We start from the raw sequence: 23,580 nt of genomic DNA, 5'->3' as shown, positions 1-23,580 counted from the left end.
CAAAATTTGATCGAGCAGACTAAAGCTAGGTTACTATTGGCTTAGTTTAGGCAAGTAACCTAATGACGTGTACACTGCATTTGTATTGTTAATGAGTAGGTTTAGTGATTGTACAAGTTGGTAATTTTATTTTATATTTTTCCATTATTTTGTATATTTTTGGTTTGCCATTTTATTGATGGCTAGTTTATAGTGGATACATCACCTTACGTTTAATAAGAAGATATATTATACTTGATGGCATGACAGCATGCTCGAGTGACAAACGGGGACCATAGCCTTTGCTTATCTTACGGTAATATTGCCAGACTGTGTATTTACTGGTATATTTTTTTTAGCCACACTGCCCAAGAAAATTATTTTAAAACATATTTAAAATGAATGGAATAGCGTGTGCTCGATTGTCAGAAGAACGTAAAGCATGGAGAAAAGATCACCCGTTTGGATTCGTAGCGAAACCAACCAAATCAAGTGACGGAACTTTAAATTTAATGAACTGGGAATGTGCAATACCCGGAAAAAAGGGAACATCATGGGAAGGTGGTCTTTATAAGATCCGTATGATTTTTAAAGACGACTATCCATCATCACCTCCGAAATGCAGGTTTGAACCTGCCTTATTTCATCCTAATGTCTATCCATCCGGCACTGTTTGCCTCTCAATACTTGATGAAGATAAAGATTGGAGACCAGCAATCACTATCAAACAGATTCTTCTTGGAATTCAAGATCTTCTAACAGAGCCAAATATTCATGATCCAGCTCAGGCAGAAGCATATGCCATCTATAGCCAAAATCGAAATGAATACGACAAGCGAGTAAAAGAGCAAGCCAAACAGTTTTGTGCTATGGATGTATAAACATTACAATCACTCTAGCTGCTGTGAAGAATTTCAAGCAACAAAGACATTTGATTCAACTGACATGAAATATCAGTCACTTGTTCGGCCTCATAATTTTTTGGTCAGTGAGTTAATGCAAATTTTTTTCAATTTTTATGGATAACAAAGTAAATCAACAGATAATTTTAATCCATATCACGCTTTTGATGACTCCACAACGAAATATTTTGCATAGAATATTAAACTATCTCCAAATTTGTCAAAAAAGTAAATTTTCTGCAATAGCCTGTGACCTAATTTTCAAAACATGCTAAATCTTTGACAATTTTTTGTTAAAATAAAAAGTTGTTAGAAAATATTGTGTAAAATACTTGAAAGCAGTTTAATAAGTAGCTTGCAAACCAGTTTAAGTATTTTGTTGGATTATTATTTCTACTGCCTAGTTTATTCATGCAATTGCAATTGTTAAAAAACATGTTCTCATTGTTAAGATTGAAATGTCTTGACTGGTGTTCATTTGTTGATAGATGTGAAAAATGATGAGACATAAAATTGAATTACAACATGGATAAAACTGTTCTAAAATGAAGTATGCCATATCATGTTATACATGCCAATCATGCATTGAAAAAAAAATTGGAATAGTATGGAAAATTAATAGCTGCAAATTTAACTTGTTTGGTGTTGCGATACTAATATTCATGTTTTAGTTTGGTGTGATGGCTTGGACCAGATGACTTGTAAAAAGAGCAGTTGAGGTTTTATTGTTTTTTCACTTCTACGATTTGTATATTTTAGGCACCTAAAAGACTTGTATGTGATACTGGTATTCACAAGCTTATGAATTGCCATCTGAAAACTGCAGCATGGAATCGTCATAGTAGTCTGACAACACCTAAGCTTCCTGAAGAGTGACAAATGTTATCATAAGTCTCTATCTGAACATAGTTAACAAAAAACATTGCCATTAGTTATACTGTATATACAGATTTCATTGCTTTTCACAATTTGCGATGAACAACAATGAATAAAATGTAGTACTCTACGACTACGTACCAGGTTTTATGTGTTTGCAAACTCCAGTCAATTTCTGGACGTAGTATATATACGAAAATAGTCCGATTTTAGTTTCCGAATAAAAAAGATTTTGTTAAAATTTCACAAATAGCTAAAATTTCACAAATGTTGTAAGTGCAAGCAATGTTATGTTGATGTACGAAGAAGAACAGTTTCTAGTTGTGATTTATTTGAACCATGGAAGACACAACTTATCTTTAGATTTTTTGTTTTGTTTTCATTTTATGACTTACCAACGTTAACTTTGGATATGTTTTGATTTGTGGTAAATATTTCACAAAAACAAGTGTTTCACTTTCAGTTTTTATATCATCAAACCAATCATTTCTACATTCTACAGTATGTGAATTTTGAATCGTAATATCATACATTTGGTTATTCAGACAACTGATAGCTTTATTTTGCTTCCAGTAACTAAACAACTCAATGTGTCACTCTGTCATGCTAGGGAAGAAAAGTATTTTCAGAGCTTATCAATAATTTGAAGAAAAAGTATCTAGGATCAAGACATTTTAAGTTTGACCAATTTGTTGCAAGAAAATCTCACCGTGCGACTATTTGGTGCAAGTTCTGTTTCATCTATTCAGCATATCTTGCCTTGTGCAGATATTTGTTTTGCCAGTGTTGAATTTCCATCACAATTTTTGTTATGACACAGTTGTTGCCCCACAAAAGATATTCAATGAATATTGGAAACAAGGAAATATACTAGCTATGAACACAGACAGGGTTTTTTTTAAGGTTTGGTTTGGGTGACCGCTAAGTAGTTTTAAGAGACCGCAAGTGTTTCATTTAAATACCAAAAAATAGCCATAACTACATACAATCATCGCAACATAAAATGAATTATTCGACAAGGCACAGCTTAAATGATTGTGACAGCGACCAAACAGCCTGCCCAACATGGCGGAATGGCCCGTTTCGGTGAGTCCGATTTGGTGAGTCCGATCCCTTAATGGGGGATTTTTTCATTTTTTTTTTTAAATTATTGGGTACTGTAGCCTAATTATCATTGCCGTTTTAGGGTTAGGGGTTAAAAGTTAGGAACTCACCGAATCGAACTCACCGAATCGAACTCACCGAATCAGACTCACCGAATAGTAGCAGACCCCCAACATGGCCGCCAAACAAGTTTGCTGCACAATCAAACAAAGTGTGCTTGTTGGCTTCTGCTTGTTATGTTTCCACACGTAAAAACTGATCATTATGCGCCATAAATCAGAAATAAATATTGACGAGTATCGAAGGTGCACTTCTTTTGTGAATGATTCAGCTGTTAGCTGTACCTCCACTTATTCTTTTTTCCGGACGTGAACTATTGCTCGTAGGCTACATTCGTATTATCGACAAGACATAGCGAGAAACAACCATTACTTTTCTACTGTAGTTGCAAGTCCAAATTTTGGGAAACCGCTGGGAAAATTTGGGGGACCATTTTGGTCCCACAAAACACCTTAAAAAAACACTGAACAAAGAACAAGCTAACTTACAACCAAAACTAAAATTATGTCACACTACCGTTATAATGCAAGAATTGATATAAAGTTGTTTGGCTATTGGCTAATGTAACAAAATTATATATAGGGAAGTTTGTGTGGAAATGAAATGTTTATAACAGTTTTAAAGTAATGTTTACCACTTGCATTGTACGATGTTGTATTTACTCCAACACACCGCATTGTAGCTAAGTCGTGCTTTGGTTTTGAAAGGGTTTTATGATTTATTATAGCTGGTTCAAAAGATCTGTACTGTCTGCTGGCATTGTTTGAGGCTTGATATTTCAAAAGAAAATGTTTATTTGACAAAAAATATAATAGTATTGTTATAATATAGTATTATCTTGCTTTCGGTTGTATTGTAAGTTAGCTTTTATATTTGTTCGTAACTAGTAGTTTTTGTTTTAAATATATATATATTGCATAATTTTTTTGTCACAACAACTGTCTTGAGAAAAAATTGAGATACGCATTAAACTGGCAAAAAAATATCTGCACAAGTGCACAAGGCAAAATACGATATGCTCAATGGATGAAATAGAATATTCACAAATAGTTTTGCAGTGATAGGTCTGCTGTGGTCAATTGTCTTGCGTCAGGTTGGCCTTGCTGGAATGCTGGGTATCCAAAACATCTCTATGTGCCTAATTCCATCTATGTAGTATAGTAGATATCATGTCAATAAAATTCACTACATTCAGATATTTTTGTTGAATCACTGGTAAGCTCTGACACTTTTTCACCCAATGAAGTTGCACATTCCATTTTCTGGTATGCCAGCTTTTGATAAATACAAGTGTCATTTTGTAATCTAATATGATATTATATTAACTCAATTGGTCAGAATGCTAAACAAATTTTGAAATGACTACAGTAGAGACTGGAGAATTTGCAACTTTTGGCTTATCGTTGTCACATTTCTTTCTTTTTTTTACAAAAAATGCAGATAGTGAATACTTAATATTTGAGAAGGTATGTCAGTGCAAGCTGATTCATCATCGTCTAAAGTTGACAATGATGACACCAGTGAAAACATATTTGCTTGTTCTTCTCTGGGGTGCAATCAGGTAAAAAATGTTTTAGCTTATTTAGTAATTACTTTGAAATTTTCTGCCTCTTGTTGTTCATTGATTAATATTGAGAGCACTAGTCAAAGGTAAAAGTAATTAAATCACCGAATTAAAAATTTACCGAACCAAATTTACCAGGTACCGAATTAAAAATAGTAGTCAATTTCATATGCGAAATCACAGTGTTACAGGACAAGCTGAAGTACCAACTTTATAATGCAGCAATGCATATAATTTATGCTGTGGTTGTTAATTGTGTTAAAAAATATTTTTACATTTGTCAATCTGATTTCAACTGTGGATTGTGGAAGTTATTCAATTTCACACATATTGTACATTGTACAAGTCTCTTTTGGTTGCCATGCATAAATATAAATTGGATTTTTTAGAAATTTGCAAGTGCTAATGAACTAACAATCCATAACCAAAAGCATCAGATGACTTTGACACTAGGTCCTCCTAAACTGCCAAGCTTAGCTGATGTTTTACCTGTTGGTAAGTAGCTAGAGTTTGTTGTCTTAAATATTCAGAAAACCAGTTCAACATTATTGTTTGAAAGTGTGTCAGTTTGTAAAAATATTATTTTCTTATTATTATTTGTTTATGACATAATTTTGTTTATTTAAGGTGAATAAAAAAAAACAACTTTTGAAAAAAAGTTTGGTGAAAACATTTATATACCCATTAGGTTTTAATGAGGCTGTTCAATGGTAAATTTAAAAGCATAATACCTTCTGGTGTAAAATATGCGAAACCATCACAAGATGTTGTATGTACAAAAAATATTCTTTTCTGAAAGTTGATGAATTAATCTAAAACCTCATGCTGCGGTCAACCGGAATAATAGCATTTTATTTCCTGTTAATTACAAAAGCTGGTAGAAACTTCTGCTTGACTAGTTTAAGTTACTTTAACTCTGATCTCAAGCGATGCATAAACATTTGATTTCCTGTGATTTATGGGTTTCACTATTCCGTTGCTCTTGTTTTAAGTTTCGTTTTGTTGTTGATTGACGACTTTTATACTATTTGACGAGTTTTTCAGTGATTTTCAAATTTGCGCCCAATACTTTGTTTCGAATCTGACTTTCATTGCGCATCTACACACTACACTGCAGCAATACGATTCTGTGCTCTTTCATATGCTGATCACCTGATCTGATTCTTCATATAAAGGAAGTTGTGACTGATTGATATTATGACTATATTATATATGTTGGGAATCACTTACAAAATTGTGTGGTAGTTTGGTTCATTTCACATTAGAAAAACGTCGATTTATTTGATTTCGACTGTCATGCTTAGTGAGATAAATGTTGGTTTAAGTAGTTCGGTGACAAAGTGCCAGTGATATCTCATGATACAATTTGATTTTTTAAGATCAAACTCCCACTCCAACAAGATTTCTGCATCTTGGAAACAAGCTTGGCCTGTTTGATGAACTAAACCCGTTTGACAAAGAATTTAAAACTGCACAAAAAGATGTAAGTGGTCGAATTTCATGCTATCACTGAATGCGTTGTGCATACTGTGTTCAGTTTGTTAGCTGTTGATCCCAGGGGCGGATCCAGCAAGTAGCCTTTGAGGGGATTTCAGCACCAAACAATGATATGCAGGTCATTGGCTACATTGATCGTACAAACTCTGTACTTGCAAATACACCGTAAGTAAAGTTACTTTTCTGTGTTTTGGGGGGAGCTATCGCCTCCCGCCACTGGTTGGTTCAAGCCAATAGTCCACAAGTAGCTTGCTTCAATTTACAAGTATGAAGAAATTGTGTCAATCATGTTATTTTCTTGTTGTCATGTATCTTAACAATAGTTGCTGTCAAGATGAATATTTTTTGAACGGTTTTGTGTAGATCTTTTTTCTAATCGTCTTCATGTGTTATATGATTTCACTTTGCTGATGCAGTCTGCTGCAGTAATGAATTTCACAACCGAGTCAAACAAGCATTTCATTTAATATCAATGCTGTGCATAAGTTTGTACTGTGTTTGAAATTTCTCCGGTATGTTTTTGTTATGCAAAGTTCACTTGCCCTTTTACTTTAGAATAATCGTCTCTTCGTATACCGTAACTGACTTTTAGCCTCAGGGTTATAATATTTAGTTCTTAGTTTCTCGAAGCCAGCCGTCCGATATGTATAATACGTGGGTTGTATGGGAAACACACCTTTATCGTCTCTAAGTGTTTGCGTCATTACTATAGCTAGTTCGTATGATCGTGTCATTAATTAACGAGAAAAATATCAACAGTTGTTCTGTCATTTTGCGAAAACGCACTTGCAATATTAGTGTATCTATTAATTAAAACATAGCGTAACGCTTTACCCAGAAACAACAATATAATACTGTGCAGTTTCACGTTGCTTGTATTCTTTGGTAACATTTTCAGGTGAATATAAAAATAGTATCGAAGAGTTGGTTTGTTATGTTATGCAAAACTTGAATATGTCAAGAAGATAGTTTATCATTGCTCGAAGTATCGTCTGACTCCCTTCAACAGGAGCTTGTCGTCAGGGGCTCCTGCATGGAGTCAGACGAAAACTACTGCAGCTTCGAGCAATGAAAAACTTTCTTCTCGCCATGGTCACAAAGACTATCTTTTATATCACCATATTTGTACGTTTAAGGGCATTTCTTCTAAGCAAAGACGAGCCGCGGCGGTTGTTCAGCAGTTACAAGCATTGAGTAACAAAAATAAATCACCTTCGACTCCAACGCGCTCTACAGATGGAAATTCTCTTTCGGTATCTGGGGTATGTTTCACCTTTTGCATACCTCAAATCATTCCAACTAAAAAAAAACTATACATGAATAATTATTACTTTTCTTTGTAAATTGACGTATTCTTCAATGCTTCAATAATAACACTGTTGCAATTTTAAATATTTACATTGATAATAATGTACAAACACAAGCTATCAGATATTTTCTCCTGGTGTTTCTTGTTCAGAGCAGAAAACCCGTTTCTCTTGTTTGAAGCGAACTCTTTTCAAGCTAAGTTCTTCGACTGTGTTTGACCGCAACACACGTGGAAAAAGCTAAAACGACTTGCCATTATTCAAACGCGAGGCAAACCCTGAAAGCAATTTTGGTTGAAATTTGTTGTCAAACACATGTCACACCTCTGGCTACTTTTGTATTATTGATGAATATCACTAAAGTGTTCCTGGTGTAGTATTTCAGGTCGTTTGTTTTTTTATTTTACAGCAACCTCTTCATGTTATCGCAATTACACCAACGCTACCCTCCCCAGTGACTGGTCTTTCAGGGGGTGCGGGACAATTCCTTCTTCCCCCTCTTCCGTCGCCACAAGGACTAATCCCTGGCCTTAACGCAACTTCGCCCCTTCAAGTTCCAGTCAACCTTTTGAGTCCAACCCTAATGCCATTCCCCTCAGGTAATGCAATTATGCGGTTGTGATGCAATAAGTACTAAGAACTTATTACGCACCGTACGGTACGCGTATTTGTAATATGTTGGTCGCTGCAGCAGATGGGGTTTTTTGTTTGTCCTATCCAGGCTTAAACCTGGTGGTTGAAGATTTTGATTAAGATTTAGACGGGAAGGCAAGGAAGCCAAGATGGGGTGTTTTGACCGATAGACACTTGAGCATTTTCCCTATGAACCAGTTAACTGCAGTCATTGTGACCCTTCTAGCACTCAGTCTGAGTGTTGATTCTTGTTTCGAGCTTTATTTTATAAGAACAGAAGAAAAAAGTAATGGCAAAGGTGGGAACCCACGTTATCGAAATGACAACTTCCTAACCCTCAAACGCAAGAGCACGCGGACGACGGCGAAACGTTGACTTAATTTACTTTCTAACGTGCATGAGTCACATAACTGTAAGCAGCTGATTTAAATCTTGCTTTCTGATTGGTTTATTCACCTCATCTGCTGCTGCGATCTTCAGATTACAAATACGCGTATGGTACAAAGCTTATATGTTTTTCTATGTACAATTTTGTAATTTAACTGCAGAAATATTGCTTTGTGTCAAGAGCTTACTTTTAATTGCTCTACAATGGCATACTCCAATAGTGCTCATCATCACACACAAACAAAAAAAATAATCAAAATTAAATATTTAAATAGTTGTTGACTGATAAGATGCAGAAGGAATTTAAATTTTGCTTTCTTAGATAATCTCCCCCCCCCCCCGGTTGGTTAAACAATAAAATAACTTGGTGACATCACCAAAGAACGAACCAAGACATTGGTTCCACCCAAAGGTCTATAGTAAATGCCTTGCATTGTAGCAAAGATGGAAACAACATAACGACTGAATGAATCCCAAGAGGATGAAATTAAAGCGAAGGCAAACTAGCAAGAAAATGGAGGGGTACTACTGAAATATAATTTGAAAGATTGCATGGCAAAATAGGACTAGCATAAGAAAATTTCCAAAGACCGTCTTGACATTATGACGACATAAAAAAGTTTATAGTCGCATAGTAGGCTACCGCAAAAGCTGAGTGAATAAAATAATCGAAAAATCAGCCTACTGTAGTTTAATTGAACAGCACCCTTTCATAAAACTTTTCAATATCGAGATCAATGTGTTCATGAACTTTCTCCTCTAGGTGGCATTGCCGAGTTGCGATTATTATACTCGGCAAACTTTCAAGCAAGTCGGGTTTGGTGGCTAGTAAACTTTATTGGCAGAGCTTTCGCAGCCGTCAAGTTTGCTTCGTCAGTACTGCTCTTATTTATGTATATGGTTTGTACGTATGGCAATCAAAGTTTTAAATGCAACTTTACATGAATGCGCGGTGGATAACTGGTGACTTCGGTCGTTTCCCCTAAGATCTGACCTACCTCTTGAACAAGGAAGGGCGTTCCTTCTAGATATCGTGCTACTGTTCAGTTGTTTACAAACGTGAAAGTCAACTATCGTACACAGCTGTTGATTTTTCGCAATTTGCAGCTGGTTTGACATGGTGTGTTCGCCATATTGCTTGCTCGATATATTAATAATTTCCGTTTAACGGAATATAAAATTTTTAATCCTTTGCACATCATGGCTGTCGGACAAATTTGCAAAAATTCTTAACTTTTTCGTTTAGAAAGTACAGGATGTTTCTCGTGCAAGAAATCACGCAGTTCACTTGAGCATCGGAAACAAGTGACATTGTTGATGAATGCTGTTAGTTGGTGGTTACCAGTACTTCATTCGTTGGCTGGTGAAGTGTTTTGATGTAAACAGAGTTTTGTCTGATTGGATATCTGTTGTTGTGAGCATTGGCGAACGCAGTGCATTTAAGTTTGATGAAGTACGTAAGTTAAGTTTTAGATCGAAGCACCAAAGCAAACTTGATGGAGCCGATGTATGAAAGGAGTCAGTTGTATGAAGGTGACACAGCAGTTTCAGGATTTCGTGTTTTACTACTCATAACAATAAATGTTTTTAATTTATATATAAAGTTTACACAGTAAATTAGGAGATAGTTTTTTACTTTTTCCCGCTTCTTTTTCTCCTTTATATATTTTCCATATTTGGTCCGATAATAATACGAGTTAGGCATTTTTTTTTGAAAAGTTTAGTTTGCGTTCTTTTTCTTTTCATTTGGTTTGTTTCACCCTATCATCTAAATTACCTTCAATTGTTAGTGTAAGAACTTCTAAGCTTCTACTGCAATCTTCTATCTACTACCTGGTGCTTAAGTAAGTCTTTTCTACTCAATGTAAGAAAGAAACGAATTTCTACCACCACACGTAACACTTTTTGGAAAACTACTGTTGTGTCTACTGAGAACATTACAATAAAAAATGGAGTTTACTATGCAATAGATGTATCGCGTGGGAAAAATATTTGACACCAATTACACCATTCAAGTTGCTTTTCCACTGAAATCCTTGTGGATTTACGCTTCCGACATTACTACACAGATGTAGAAGTAGGAATATTACGCATTTATGTGTTGAAACTAACTGAACAAAAAAACATCCAAAGTTATTTTGCTTGTGCGCTCATTTAAAATTTTCGGCGAACTCATTTCCGATTCTGCGCTCGGAGTTGAGAAATATTGCAACAACAAATTGGCCCCACTAATATCCAACCATTTCGTTGCGCACTTGCCTACCAACTGATCTTACCGTTGCACTTTATTGTATGCAATTTTCGGTAGAATCTTGTGCTTAAAATGTAGAATGGACTTTGGCCTATGCCTAAATATGCTTTTAATACTTTATTTACTAACATACATCTAAAAACTTTATCACTTTTCAATTATCCAGGTTTCGTGTCCGGCATGCCTGCTTCATTGATGGCCGATGCCCAACAAAGAGCTGCCGTCTTGACACAGGTTTGTTCATTTTCTTGCTAACCATTTTCTTGCTAACCGGCTCTGTGGCTTAGTGGTTAGTGCGCCCGCCTCTGAATCGGTAGGCATGAGTTCGATACCTTGTCGGGTCATACCAAAGACTTCTTAAAAATGGTACTGAATCTAATTTCTGCTTGGCACTGAGTAATGGAGTGGATTCGGGTAATAATGTACTCAGTTGCGCCTCTATACGGCTGCATTGACACTGTCTGCTTTGTAAAGCGCTGAGGAGCAACGCATTCTGCGATGGATACAGCGCTATATAAAAACTAACATTATTATAAGTGCTGTCTCCCCTGACAGGTTATTTTTTGATATTTTGTTGAAAAGTGTGTTTCGCATGACATCACGAACATTCAGGTCTTCATCCCGTAAACCTGTCTTTTTTTTACATCTGTAGACGATGAAATAATGTAAAAAAGGACTAGTTTGCTGAAAGCTGGCTGACCAGAGATTTTTCAAAATCGATAACAACACACTTTGACAAACAAACTATTTTTCGTTGATCTATGCCGAGTTTGACCAACTGTGGTCAATATCGGTATACTGCAAGCCAATGTGATGGATTAATGTGATGCATTACTGTTACTTGGACATAGCGTTCATGTGCCAAAATCTTTTGGTGGTGATGCTATTGCAAGCCTCTAATTATAACGATTAACTAATCAAATGATTGTTTGGTCATCCACTGCATGGTCTGCTACTATTCGGAGAAAGCCTTTTTTGGATAATTTTAAAATTCCACAGCGGCATCTGTTTATTTATATAAATTAGCTACCAAGTAAAGTGTCAGCAAAAAAGTCCCAACTAAAGGGAAAAAAATAGTTATCAAGCGGCGTTCCATGATTAACAATAGAGGTTAATTAAATAGTTCTCTCAGCCAAAAAAGCAGTGGTCAAATAGTAGGTAAGTAAAGTATCAGTAAAAAATCTCTAAACTATTGTCTGTGGAAGAAAAAAATAAGCAGTTATCTATCGTTAAATGACCTTCGAAACTGCGGAGTCAGACCGGCTTCCACAAGCCGACATTTCTCCATTCCGTTTGTATTCGAAATGTTTTTCTCTTCATTCACAATATTTTTTCATCTACAAGGCAAAGTATGAGCGTCGCTGTCGACCTATAAAAACTTAAAGACTTGCTCAAAGGGCTTATCCACTATCACACCAAAATCAAACCCGTATTCTCCAGTGCTTTGCACTTATTGGATAACTCGAGGCGCGAGTAGTTTCAGATTAATTGAGTTTCTAATATTATTCACCACTCGACAGCAATGAACGGCAAAAATTGTTTTCTTCAGGCGATGTTTGCTGCAGCTGTCCCCGGATCGTCAGCGGCCAACATGTCATACCCAACCCTGGCTTCCTCACAGCAAGGAGATAACACCGAGATCTTGAGCAGCATCTCTGCGTCAATCGAACCAACTGTCGCTGCTGTGAATATTTGTTTTCAATTTCAGTAAAAGCTTTCAATGTTTAATGCTCCACCTGAGATCAACCCACTTCGTATCAAAATTGGTTTCACTTGAATCACAATTTGTTTGCAACTTGATAGGGTAACAGTTCAATAAAATAAACTTGCCACAAACAAGTGCTGTATTTGCAAGCCTAGCAAATATTATTCCCTTTATACGACTCCCTAATTTAACTTTTACACCTTCTTATGGTCATCTAGTGGATACATACAAACTTACCTACGCTCAATCACAACATACTTAAAGTCAAAAAAATAAATAATTTCTCAAACAGACTCAGCTAACGGACTCCTTATCTGCTGCATCGTTGGTTATCCCAAAGCAGGAACGACCAATGTCCGTGCCCTCAGTTACCACAGAACAAAGCCAGTTCCCCGATACATCAACAGCACAACCGAGCATGCTTGCCACAACAGAGTCTTTTAACCAAGGGTAAGCAAAGATGCATTAAATTATGAAGCAACGTTATAATCATGTATTGTGACGTCTTCAAACATTGTCACTCGCCCAAGGTTTTATGGCTATCAAAGCGTTATGTTTATTGGGTTGGTAAATACGCAATGGGCAAAAATATTATATAAAGATGCACTAATCGGTAGTATCAGAATATCGTTCGGTTTGTTTTCATTTACAGATCGGAGGAGATGTTGTTGTCGTCGTATCCTGTGGTCGTGCAACTTCCCAATGGCCAAACCACTTGCATTGGACTATCATCCGGAACCGCAACAATGTCAACGAACACCCGTGTAGCGTCCGCATCTACATCCTTGCCAAGTGTGTCCACACTCCAGCATCCCATTGTGGTGAGTGATTCAAAGCTTTGTTCAGCTGTGCACGCTCTGAACACGAACATCAATTTGGATGATAATGTTTAGTAAAGGCTACGATTGGATTTCCGAACATTTTGTGAACGATATACATCCATGTTTATTGAATTGCCGCGTCGTCTGAATCTCTTTTTTTTTTCATTGATAAAATATCATAAAATAATGTCACAATGAAGCCATCCAGCAGTTGCGTTTTCAATCAAACAAGCTCACATTCTGTATGTGTTCACTCCCAACCATCTCTGTAGTGCCTGGCAGAGCAACTAATCGGTGTAGCTCGAGAACTTTTAGTCGACTGAAAAGTTTGTTGCTGTAGCACTAAAAACCTTTCTTTGAAAATAAAGCATGTTTCCAAAACTAAAGTGTATTTTTCTTTTAATTGTGCAATCCGCTTCAAAAATCTTCGTTTATACTTCAGAACTCCCAGGCAAATACGCATCCTGCTCTTGGACCAAGAGCTTCTAGTGAATTTGGAAGCACTTCAAGTTTGCTGGAAGCCAAACAAGTGTGTTTAGTTATTGTATAATGCTTTTGAAAATGATTGTAAATGTTTTTAACTATTTTGCCTCTTTGTCAGTTGGCATACTTATTCAAAAGCGTGTACCACTGGCAGTTTTGAACTTTTTCCTTGTATCAGGCCATCGTATAATTTCAGCGCAGAATTTTCACAAACCAGATGATCTCTAATTGCTGACAGTACATTTGAGTTGAATCTGTTTCTTTGGTTGGTGGAGCGCTCGGACGATTTTTTTTCCAATGGCATGGATCGTTACCTTCTAAACCGAGAAAGGGCAGGTCTTCAGTGCTGTATACAGCTGTTTTACGAGGAATAGATCGCCCTGAGGCCGAACGAAAGGAAGAAGGGGAAGTTTCTTTGTCGACATGTCTGGATCACACAACTCAGCAATGCACCAGCACTTGCAGAGCGAGTGGTGAACATTTTGACGTTATTCTGGACTGCTTGCTTGTGATTTTTAGCTGATAGGTTTGAAAAAGAGAAATAAGCTGAACGTTAGGGTGCATCCTTTCCCCCTCATTTTGGAATTTCAACTTGTGCCATTGAGAAATGGTGACCGTTCTAGGTCAGATTCAACTAAAAAAAGACGAGATTCACCCCCCGCAACAACAGTGATAATTTTAATTCTTCTTGTTTTTATCCATGTGTTGTTGATTTTTGTTCCTGTATTTTTTTTTGTTTTTACTATATGTTTACATTCCATGGTGGTGCAGGTCCTTTTCTTAAAGCAATTATATTCAAACGTAGCCAATCTTGACTAGCCTACCTCGTCTTTCACCTGTTTTCCATGTTCTTTTTGGATGTCTCCGTTTTCTCTTCTCATCTCCTTGCAAATCTCGAACCTTTCTGAGAAAAGTTCTTTACTTCCTTTTTAACACATGCCATTGTACATATACGTTTGCCCTTGCAACTTGGTCTATAGTCTTCCTCATCTCTAGCGCATATCCATCAGCTTTTCATTCTTTTTCTTCCTTGTTTTTACTTCACACATTTCTCTCACAATTGGTCTTCTCGTTCTTCTCAGGACTGATGGTTTACTCTCTCTATGTCTCACTCTTACCACTGCACAATATTACAAGCCCCACACAACTCCAAAAGACTGTTCCCATCATCTTTAATGAAAATTTTCTTGCATACAACATTTCCCCGTATTTCCGAAACTTTGTCCAACCTAGTCTTTCATGCTCCAGCTGTTGCGCACCCACCACTTTATTATCTGAGCACCAGATAACAGGAAGCTGTATCCGTTTTGAGAAAAAAAGCTTATTCGTGACTCTCCACTAAATCCTGTTTTACATTTCCCACAATTAAAACACTTGCTAATCTTAATGTAGCTCTTGTTTCATCTTGCATGTACCCACTTTTTGCACTCCTTGCATTGTATTGAATTCCGCATCGCTATTTCACCACGTGTTGTACAAGGATCCACTTTGTCCGTAACTGTTTCTTCCGCTTTCTCTATTACTATCACTTTTGGATGGTTTTTCAGAATTGACATTTATACCCTTGATCTCAAATGCTTTTAATTCCTACCGTTTTTTCCAGTCCCTCTATTCTATGCTTGTCAAGACAAGATCATCTGCGTATGAAATTTCACTCAGCATGCCATCCCTTACTCTTCCAGTCACAACATCAACAATAATAACAAATGTGAAAAATCACAGTACTCATCCTTGGTATACCCCGGCTTGGATTTTACAAAAATATCATCTGATTGATCTGATCCTACTCTCACTTTTGTTGTCAGACCATCATGGATCGACATTACCACCGACTCATACTAGCACCTCTGGCATAGGTTGCCTCTTTTCTTCATTGCCCCCTCCATTACTTTTCTTAGGACTCCGTGAAAAGTCCTTTCTAAATTCACAAAATAACAAATACAGAATTTTTTCTACAAGATTAAAAAGTAAACTCATCATCGTTGTTAATGACAGCGAGGAATAAAGTTGGCTGCAAACTTTATCATCATCAAACTATACACAGAAAAACTTAAAGAATACTCTTCAAGTGATGGAATGAAGCGAATGTGATTTGCTTAACTTAAAAAAAGACTACGTACTTAGCCGTTAATGCAGTTTGCGGTTATCTTCGTTTATTATTTTGGTACTGGCAAAGATTCAATTGCGTTATTTGTCCTGTTTTCTATAGCTTCTTTTACACCTTTGTCTATAAAGTGTGTAGAAATTTTTTTACAACATTATTTTCTTTGCATTTTGAATTAAATTCAGTAGTTGCAATACATTTAGTACCAAACTCGATGTGGTTATCCCGTTTAGTTTTTGAGTTATAGCGATTTTACTAAACCAAATTTAAGGGGTCTTAGGAAGTGGTATTAGGAAGGTCTGGTGACCCTAATAATTTTTTGGTTGAATCTGACCTGGAATTGTCACCATTTCTCAATGGCACAAGTTGAAATTCCAAAATGAGGGGGAAATGACGCACGTGTTACAGAGATAAGGATAAAAGCAGTGGCCTCGCAGATGCAGTCTCATCCGTCATATTGAAGACGATGTTCAATTTGCGTCTAAACTTACTGGAAATTAATGAATAAAGCGATGCACCCTATACACGAGCATAATGATTGCATTTTTTACGAAGGAAAATATTGAGGGTAGCAAGCCATGGTTGTTGCCTTTGCATATAGGTATTGATTCGGAAAAGTTTAGGAAACACTGCTGTGAAGTTTAAAGCATTATCTTCGACATATATCTCTCTGATTAATAATTTAGTTTTCATTTGCTAATATTCTGTTTGATGCATTCATTTTGCTTTACAACGAGCATCTTATTGTTTGCAGAAGCTGAAAGAAACTCTCACCAGTAACAACCCTAATTTACAACAACAAGTTACAACCACCAATCAGGTTGGATCTATGGCATATGCAATGTATATTTACATCTTTGCCAAATATACGTTTTCACCCAACGCATGCTATATTAATAGGTTTTGTAGGCGGCTGCAGGGTTTGTCCCTTGCGATGGCCAGTATTTGTAAAAGATTTGCGAAAATTCGTATGGGACCTTTTACGATTAGTACGTTCAATTTTTGTTGCACCACAATCCTAAAAAACGCACAAAGTTGAACATTACTTTAGGCTACAAGCACATAAACACTAATGAGGAAAACGAAAGTTTTTGGCTTCCATCTAACCCTCGAAAGGAATTTTAACATCCACACTCTATCGATTGGTGTTGTGTTCAGTCAATCACTATGGGCGTTGATGTTTCCTCCGGGGAAGCGAAGCCAGTACGCAGACGGGGAAGGCAGAGCCAGGACATCGACCCTGACCTGAAGCGGCAAAGATTTTTAGAAAGAAATCGGGCTGCGGCAAGCAGGTATGACCACCAGGCGAAAATGCGTCGCAAAAAATAAATTCAGATTGGTACTCAGGCTTCACTGGGTTAGCCTGTTACCAATTCACAAGAAAATTTTCGGTGTTAATTTTATGTACTGTTGGTTTAGTTTTTTTTAATTGTTTCTTATCGGTGCAAAATTGTAATATCTCAATATCCGGCAGAAAATATCTTCTGTTCTGCTTAATTTTACTTTGTTGTATTAATGTTTTTGAGTCATTCACTCCAAGACATCCTTCATTTCATATCCTCATTATTTTTTGTATTCAGATGTCGGTCGAAGAAGAAGCTTTGGGTGAATGGTTTGGAAAGCAAAGCGAAAGGATTATCACAGACTAATATTATGTTACAAGTGAGACACCACTATTATTTAGTTGTGCTAAAGTACTGATTAAATCCGATTTTGAAGCGATTTTCAACGCTATTGCAATCATTTCACAAAAGCGAGATTTTTTCTGAATTCCAAAGATCAGACTGTTTTTTTCTGGTTTAGTCAGGCTTGTCATACACTTTCAGGGTGAAAAGGTCGATCACACATCATTAATTTTCAACTCGTTAAATCTGGTATTGTTTACTGCATTAATATTACACAAAATTTACGTTAAATACGTGTGGTTGAGCTGTTAAGAATCTGTTGATGATACAAAACTCAAAAAACGATGAGTAGGCGTTTGAAAGCTCTGAAATGCTATATTGGGCCCTAGGCATAAGTGTTTGCTGGAGTAATACTTTTCAGTTTTTTAATTTATCAACTAAACTCATTTTTAAGATATCTTTTTTTAGAATGAAATTGCTGCTCTGAAAGACGAAATTGCAACGTTAAAACAACTTCTTTTATCACACCGGTAAGTGACTAGGGTACAGTATATAGATAGCTATTCTAGTAAGATAGTTGCAAGCATCATAAATACGATCCATGCAGCCAGGGCTGCGATTTTTTCTTTCTTGTCGAACGACCAAAAATTCTACGCTTGTTTGTCGAATAGTAATATGACGTCACAAGAGTCAGATTATAAGCGTTTGGTCGCGAGTTACCGCACAAGTTGTGTGGTATCAGAGTCACTTACTTTAAGTTTTTAACGCTGGTTGAGTGATTCCATCTACGACGGAAAAAAACATTGCCGTCGCCAAATCAACACACCTTGGATTGCTGCGACAATTGCCGTATGCTTTAATGTTTAATCAAACAAAATTTTATGCGCTTCTTCATCGCGCGTCACACGGCGGTAGCCCAGAGCATCACGCTATTTTATGCGCTGACAATGCTCTTGTGAACTGTAAAAAGTTTACCACCTTATGAATACTGGCTTAATTGTTACGCAAATGTTATTCTTTCATCGAATGCTTATTGTTTACCGGTGTCGTTGCGAATATAAATCATCGTGAAAGAAGATACAGTTAAAAAGTGGAATTTATCTGCTATAGATTGATAATAATTATCAAACAGAAGGAAAAGTTAGTGTGGTATTTTGCAAAATTTGTAAAGAATTTTATGACGGAAACAAATTGGAATTAGAAAAGCTAGGGGGTCAAGTTAAAAAAGTAATACGAAATTCGATAAATGGTTCTTGGGCAGTAAAGTAATGCTTCCGATCATATGGCATTGCGCGTTCATGAACGGGCAGTTTTGCGTCTTCAAGTATTCTAGTGACGACGCGACAACCTCATCCTCCGATACAGCATCTGATAATTCCGATTCTGACAGCTAGTTCTTTATCAAACAGACTCGTGTTTGCTCGCAGTATCTCAATTGTGCCGAAATTATGTTAGTGTAAACGTAAATCGAGGCAATCATCTCGCAGTGAGATATTAATTTGTTACCGGTACCTGGTTGAACAATTAACGTTATTTTATGATAATTCAAAGTCGCTAGATGTCGAATTAATGTAAAACAAACGTAAACTTCTTCTTGGGCATTGTTATGCAGGCAGCAAAATTCGTTATTTTTGCATTAACTTCACGTCTGTAGACGTTGAATCAATGTAAAAATGATGATTTTTCTGTCTGGCTACGCAATGTAACCCGCCAGGAAAATTAAATAGATTTGTGCTGACTCGAACGTTGAATCAACCCAAAATTAACTTACTTTTCCCCCTGAGTTATTTAACGTAACAGCGTGCGTATTGCTACTTTTGGTATTATTACATCACTACAAATCAAACAGTGCGGTCGTGACTCGTGATAGACTACTCTAGTATATTTTTTGCTTCTCGTTTTTTCGATTCCACGTCCGCAGACGTTGAATCAATGTAAAAACGAAGGGTTTTGCCAGCTGGGTTGTGTGCTTTTGTGAATGCAAAATTGCCCATTACGTAATCACAGAAACCCTTTTAGTGGATGGAAGTCAAGTTGCAACCGTGTTTATCTGTCTACTATTCCTTGTTCACATTGCAAAACATTTCTGCAAGCTTGGAACAACAAGGGCATAAGTCAGACATAAATACAAACTTGCAAACACGTTGACAATTAAAGTAGCCTACTTCGGTTATTTTATCTATAAAAGAAACCCGTTGCGTCGAATAGCACGAAACGTGTGTGGCGAAATGTTTGATGCCAGGCGTTGGAACTTCGATCAAAGCATTCTCCCGCAGTGTTCAAAATGGCGGCGCTGACGCCTTGGAGTTTCTCGTGTGAAGCGTCACTTTTAGACCTTGCTTTGAAGTACCTGGCGCAAGAAAGTTTACGTAAGTCAGCACTCTTATGATTGCATCACGTGATGCCCCCCACCCCGATTGTTCCTCGACCTGACAACGTTTAGTCCTCTCTCAGTTTTTTTTCCTTTTTATTTTCCTTTTTTTTTCGTTTTTTTTTTCCGTAAGGCACGGCGTTTGTCGAATAGTAATGGCGTGTGTCGAGTGGCCTCGTCACCGAAAAAGGCAAAAATCGCAGCCCTGCATGCAGCCCAAATCTTACGAAACCAACCAATTTCTCACCGAGGTCTTACCACATTACATTGTTTTTTGTCTTTATGTTTTTCTTTTCTTTGCAAAAGTGGCAGCTGTGCAGGATCTATTTTTAGAAAAACTTGCAGGGTTGATGCAACTGAAAGTTTTCCTGTTATGTTCCAACACGTATGACACGTGATCAAACTATTGTCTTTAAAGAGTCGAGTGTGTTCGCCTTCACTCATCGCCATGAAGGTCGCAGCCACACTTTGTAACCAGCCTTGCCAACATGCATATACTGCACTGCATGTGTCCTAAAACCACTCCCTGGATTTTGCCACCAGGTATCTGGCAGTTTAAGGAAATTTTTACCCTGGTCATATTTTGTGCTACTTTTCAATTTTGCATATCTTTTCACAGTGACTGTCCGATCACTAAAATGCAGCAGCAGAACATGGCGTTGGCTGGCATCAACTTGGATCCCAATTCGTCTCTGTCATCTGTTAAATCCGAATCATCTGGCAACACTGGTGAGTGGACCTCAAAACTTTCTAACAACATCATGACCTAAGTGTAGCTGTAGTTTAGTTATTTGTCGCATTGTTAATGTATTGAAACAACTGGCTAAGCATATTTTTAAATAAATATCTTAGTTTTAAACTTGACATTTTTCTGGTGAGACTCTCTCTCACCGGCTTCCGGTGTTGCCCTGTCATGCGTCATATTTGATCGTGTTTAAATTAGCGGTCACTTTCTCAGCTTGGTATGTTTTGCAGCAAGTCTTCACCAATCCCTGTCAAGTACACTCTCGAATAACTCAGTGGACGACAACTTGCGCTCAACCCAGCAGGTCAGCCAGTATTCATAACACACATTACTGGCCGTTATTGTGCTTTTTTACAAACTTAAACCATCGCAGTGTCAATTACAATTACGTGTCTGTGTCCTTAAAATGTAGTTTGACTGTTGTACCGGTACTTGGGTTAATTTAAATAATAGTAACTTTTCATCTCAATTCTGTATATTTGTCGTTAGCTAACCAGTTATCCAGGTGATTGACGTTTACTATTGGATTGGAAAGCCGGTTTTCCGCAATTATACAAGGAATCGATTGATTTAAATCATCGACATGTGATGTCGTCGACTTGCGATTTATTGTGAATGTTTAAAACATAATAAAAATAAATCTTCATATCACAGCATGGTCAATGTTGTGCATCAAAAGTTCGAGTTTTAACAAAAGCGATTTCATTTCCTCGCAGCCCAATGTCTCCAATTCCTTAGTGAATGGGTCGCTCTTCCTCGCTATGACATCTGCCTCTTCGTGACGATATGACTCCAGCATCGTTTAAAGGCTAAAGATTTTCATCATTTCTTTCATTGTCTTTTTACTTTCCGGTCATAGAAGGATCTTGTTAGGTGAAACAGCGATTTGTTGTCGGTGTTTTCAATCAAGCAAACCAGAATAATAAAAGCTTCATTTTAGTGAAAGACACAGCTTTAAGCCAAGAATAAATTCATCTGAATTTTCATACATTTGTTTTTGAACGATAAATATATTTTTACTAACCAATGGTACAGCATTTCGTGTTCTTTCAGACATGCAACATCGAACTTTGTTTGTTTTGTTCGTTGCTATTGTACAGCTTGCTTATCTAGTGACATTTGCGTCTTCAGCTAACTAACACTTGTCTCTTTTACATAGACCAGTTTTCTCAACGTCTGCGGACGTTGAATCAATGTAAAAAAGACTGATTATGCACCGGAGCAACTAAACTTTTCAACGTTTTTTTTAGCTTCCATTTTTTAATATTGTAAGGACCATAAAACTCCTAGCGTCTCTTAAAAGTGTTTATTTTGCATATGTGTTAATGTTTACAGTTAACCGATGAAATTATATGAAACTTTCAATTTCTTCTCTCTAGCGTTTGTCAAACCTAAGTTGATCACATTTCACAAAGTTGGTCCAGCAAACATTAATAATGGGGATAATCATGTCGAACTTACTTTCGCAATTCCTACTTGTTGTACAGCCGCAAATGCACTGCCGTAGGTCTCCCTTGCTGAAGTTGTGCTAGTTTTAACAACATGTCTCCAATTCTAACTAACTACAGGTTTCCTAGCTGAACTAACCTGAATTTTGAAGCTCATGCTGATTTGCTGTCAATGCTATTGTAATCTTTTATATTTTGCCAAACTAAAACCTAAGCAACATTCCGCCACATGTCCGGCCAGCATATTAGTGCATTTTACATTGATTCGTCGTCTAAGAAAGACTGCTTTGCTGGCAATGTGGGTTGTTGGCAAACTCATCATGTCATTTTTGAGCATAAGAAGTTGGAACAAGCTCAGCGTTTAATTATTTTCTCAAGCCACTTAAAGTTTACGTTAGTTTTGCACCAAGACCAATTGAAACTATCGCTCATTGTTCATACTGAAAAGTAAGTTTTCGTTGCATGTAAAATGTGCTTCATGAAAGGCCTCTTTAGACTACTAACGACCGATATTATTAATTGTGTAGTGTGAATACGCCTTTATCATAGATTTTTAGCAGTATTTTAACGTTTTTTAAATCTTATTTTTGAATACGAATCGTCATAGTATCTTTATATCGTGGTGTGGTTGTTTTTACTGTCGGTTTTCCGCATGAAAACATTTTGTTGCGAATAGCACGAATCATGACGTTGTATCAACGTTGAATTGGTGTAAATATGTCGGGCATCGTGTGTATTTGCCATAAAAGTTCCACACTTTAATGAACGACCAAATATCCTGGCGTCCAAGCAGCAGCAGAATAATGGTCTACATTTGTATTTATGGAAGACTTGCTTCACCTGTCCTAGACCATTAACGTTTTTGTTTTCCTCACCTCACTCTGTATCATTTACTTTTTTATCGATCCTACCTTTTCGATAAACGTAATTTCAGTGATCGCAACAAACCTACAGTACATTAAACATTAGCTCTGTTTCTAATGAACTTTTAGATACCAAAAATTTTACACAGAAAAACCGTTTTCTGCTATCAAGCCCTGCAGTCAATAAATCTGGTGTAACTTATTTGTTTCAGGATTATGTCAGCAAGGTCTTTAATTTTCATGTTGTTTTGCTTGTCCATTTCCCCAATTGCGTTCTGCTCTTTGTAGATTCGCACGTCTATGTCGTATACATGCATATATATTGCTATTGCCTTTAATAACATTGATCGCCCTTGCGTCCGAAAGCACTGTGGTTTTGTTGATTTCGCCGACACCGCTTTGAATAGTCTTGGCTAGGTGATCATGATTGATTGAATCTTTACCCTCGAACTGGGAAAGCTTCTTGCAGAGCTTAATCCTGGTAGTTTCGCATTGTAGAGGCTTTTGACGCAGAGCCGGTCACCGAGATTGACAAAGTGAAGTTTATGATTGTTGAAGTCTTGTTGCCGTGAAATAATTCCATCTATTAGGTGCCGCTGAATGGAGAGTAGTCTTTAACGTGCGTAGCTCAAGCGCACACCCCGAGAGTCGAACCAGCGCCGCTTGATCTTGAAGCTTCTTCGTTTCAGAAGTCACGCGATAACCAGCTGAGCTATCGGGGCGGACCACCGCGATGATACATATCAAAAACTTTTCGAGCAATGAAACTGATAAAAGGAGGGATTTTGTTAGCTAGGGCAGAAACAATTCATTTCTGTGTGTAAAACGACGTATGGTTGTTATTGCCAGTAGGCC

General features: G+C 37.0%; 2 protein-coding genes across 2 annotated transcripts; both read left to right on the top strand.

Annotated features, from left to right (window-relative positions):
- The first annotated feature begins 344 nt into the window (after positions 1-344).
- Positions 345-4,362, top strand: LOC145769704 (SUMO-conjugating enzyme UBC9-B-like). The gene has a single exon (XM_082581382.1). It carries the CDS (start codon positions 378-380, stop codon positions 858-860), a length of 483 nt encoding a protein of 160 aa, XP_082437508.1. The 5' UTR covers positions 345-377; the 3' UTR covers positions 861-4,362.
- On the top strand, positions 4,362-23,090 carry LOC145769703 (cyclic AMP-dependent transcription factor ATF-7-like). The gene is made up of 17 exons (XM_082581381.1): positions 4,362-4,482; positions 4,875-4,980; positions 5,865-5,968; positions 7,119-7,244; positions 7,699-7,888; positions 10,727-10,794; positions 12,110-12,244; positions 12,558-12,715; positions 12,918-13,086; positions 13,529-13,615; positions 16,428-16,493; positions 16,832-16,965; positions 17,254-17,335; positions 17,767-17,828; positions 20,289-20,398; positions 20,645-20,718; positions 21,131-23,090. Exons 1-17 carry the CDS (start codon positions 4,390-4,392, stop codon positions 21,194-21,196), a joined length of 1,830 nt encoding a protein of 609 aa, XP_082437507.1. The 5' UTR covers positions 4,362-4,389; the 3' UTR covers positions 21,197-23,090.
- The last annotated feature ends 490 nt before the right edge of the window (positions 23,091-23,580 follow it).

This window comes from Aplidium turbinatum, chromosome 4 (assembly GCF_918807975.1).
Source record: "Aplidium turbinatum chromosome 4, kaAplTurb1.1, whole genome shotgun sequence".
Classification (NCBI taxonomy): Eukaryota; Metazoa; Chordata; class Ascidiacea; order Aplousobranchia; family Polyclinidae; genus Aplidium; species Aplidium turbinatum.
The sequence above is the reverse complement of the archived record's forward strand: the minus strand, read 5'-3'. Positions and strand labels throughout refer to the sequence as shown.

Bases quoted from the DNA above. Each gene is read 5' to 3' on its own strand.
- LOC145769704 (XM_082581382.1), top strand. From the start codon at position 378: ATGAATGGAATAGCGTGTGCTCGATTGTCAGAAGAACGTAAAGCATGG.
- LOC145769703 (XM_082581381.1), top strand. From the start codon at position 4,390: ATGTCAGTGCAAGCTGATTCATCATCGTCTAAAGTTGACAATGATGAC. The intron at 5,969-7,118 runs GTAAGTGGTCGA...TGTACGTTTAAG, and splicing joins TTAAAACTGCACAAAAAGAT to GGCATTTCTTCTAAGCAAAG. The intron at 17,336-17,766 runs GTGAGACACCAC...ATCTTTTTTTAG, and splicing joins AGACTAATATTATGTTACAA to AATGAAATTGCTGCTCTGAA.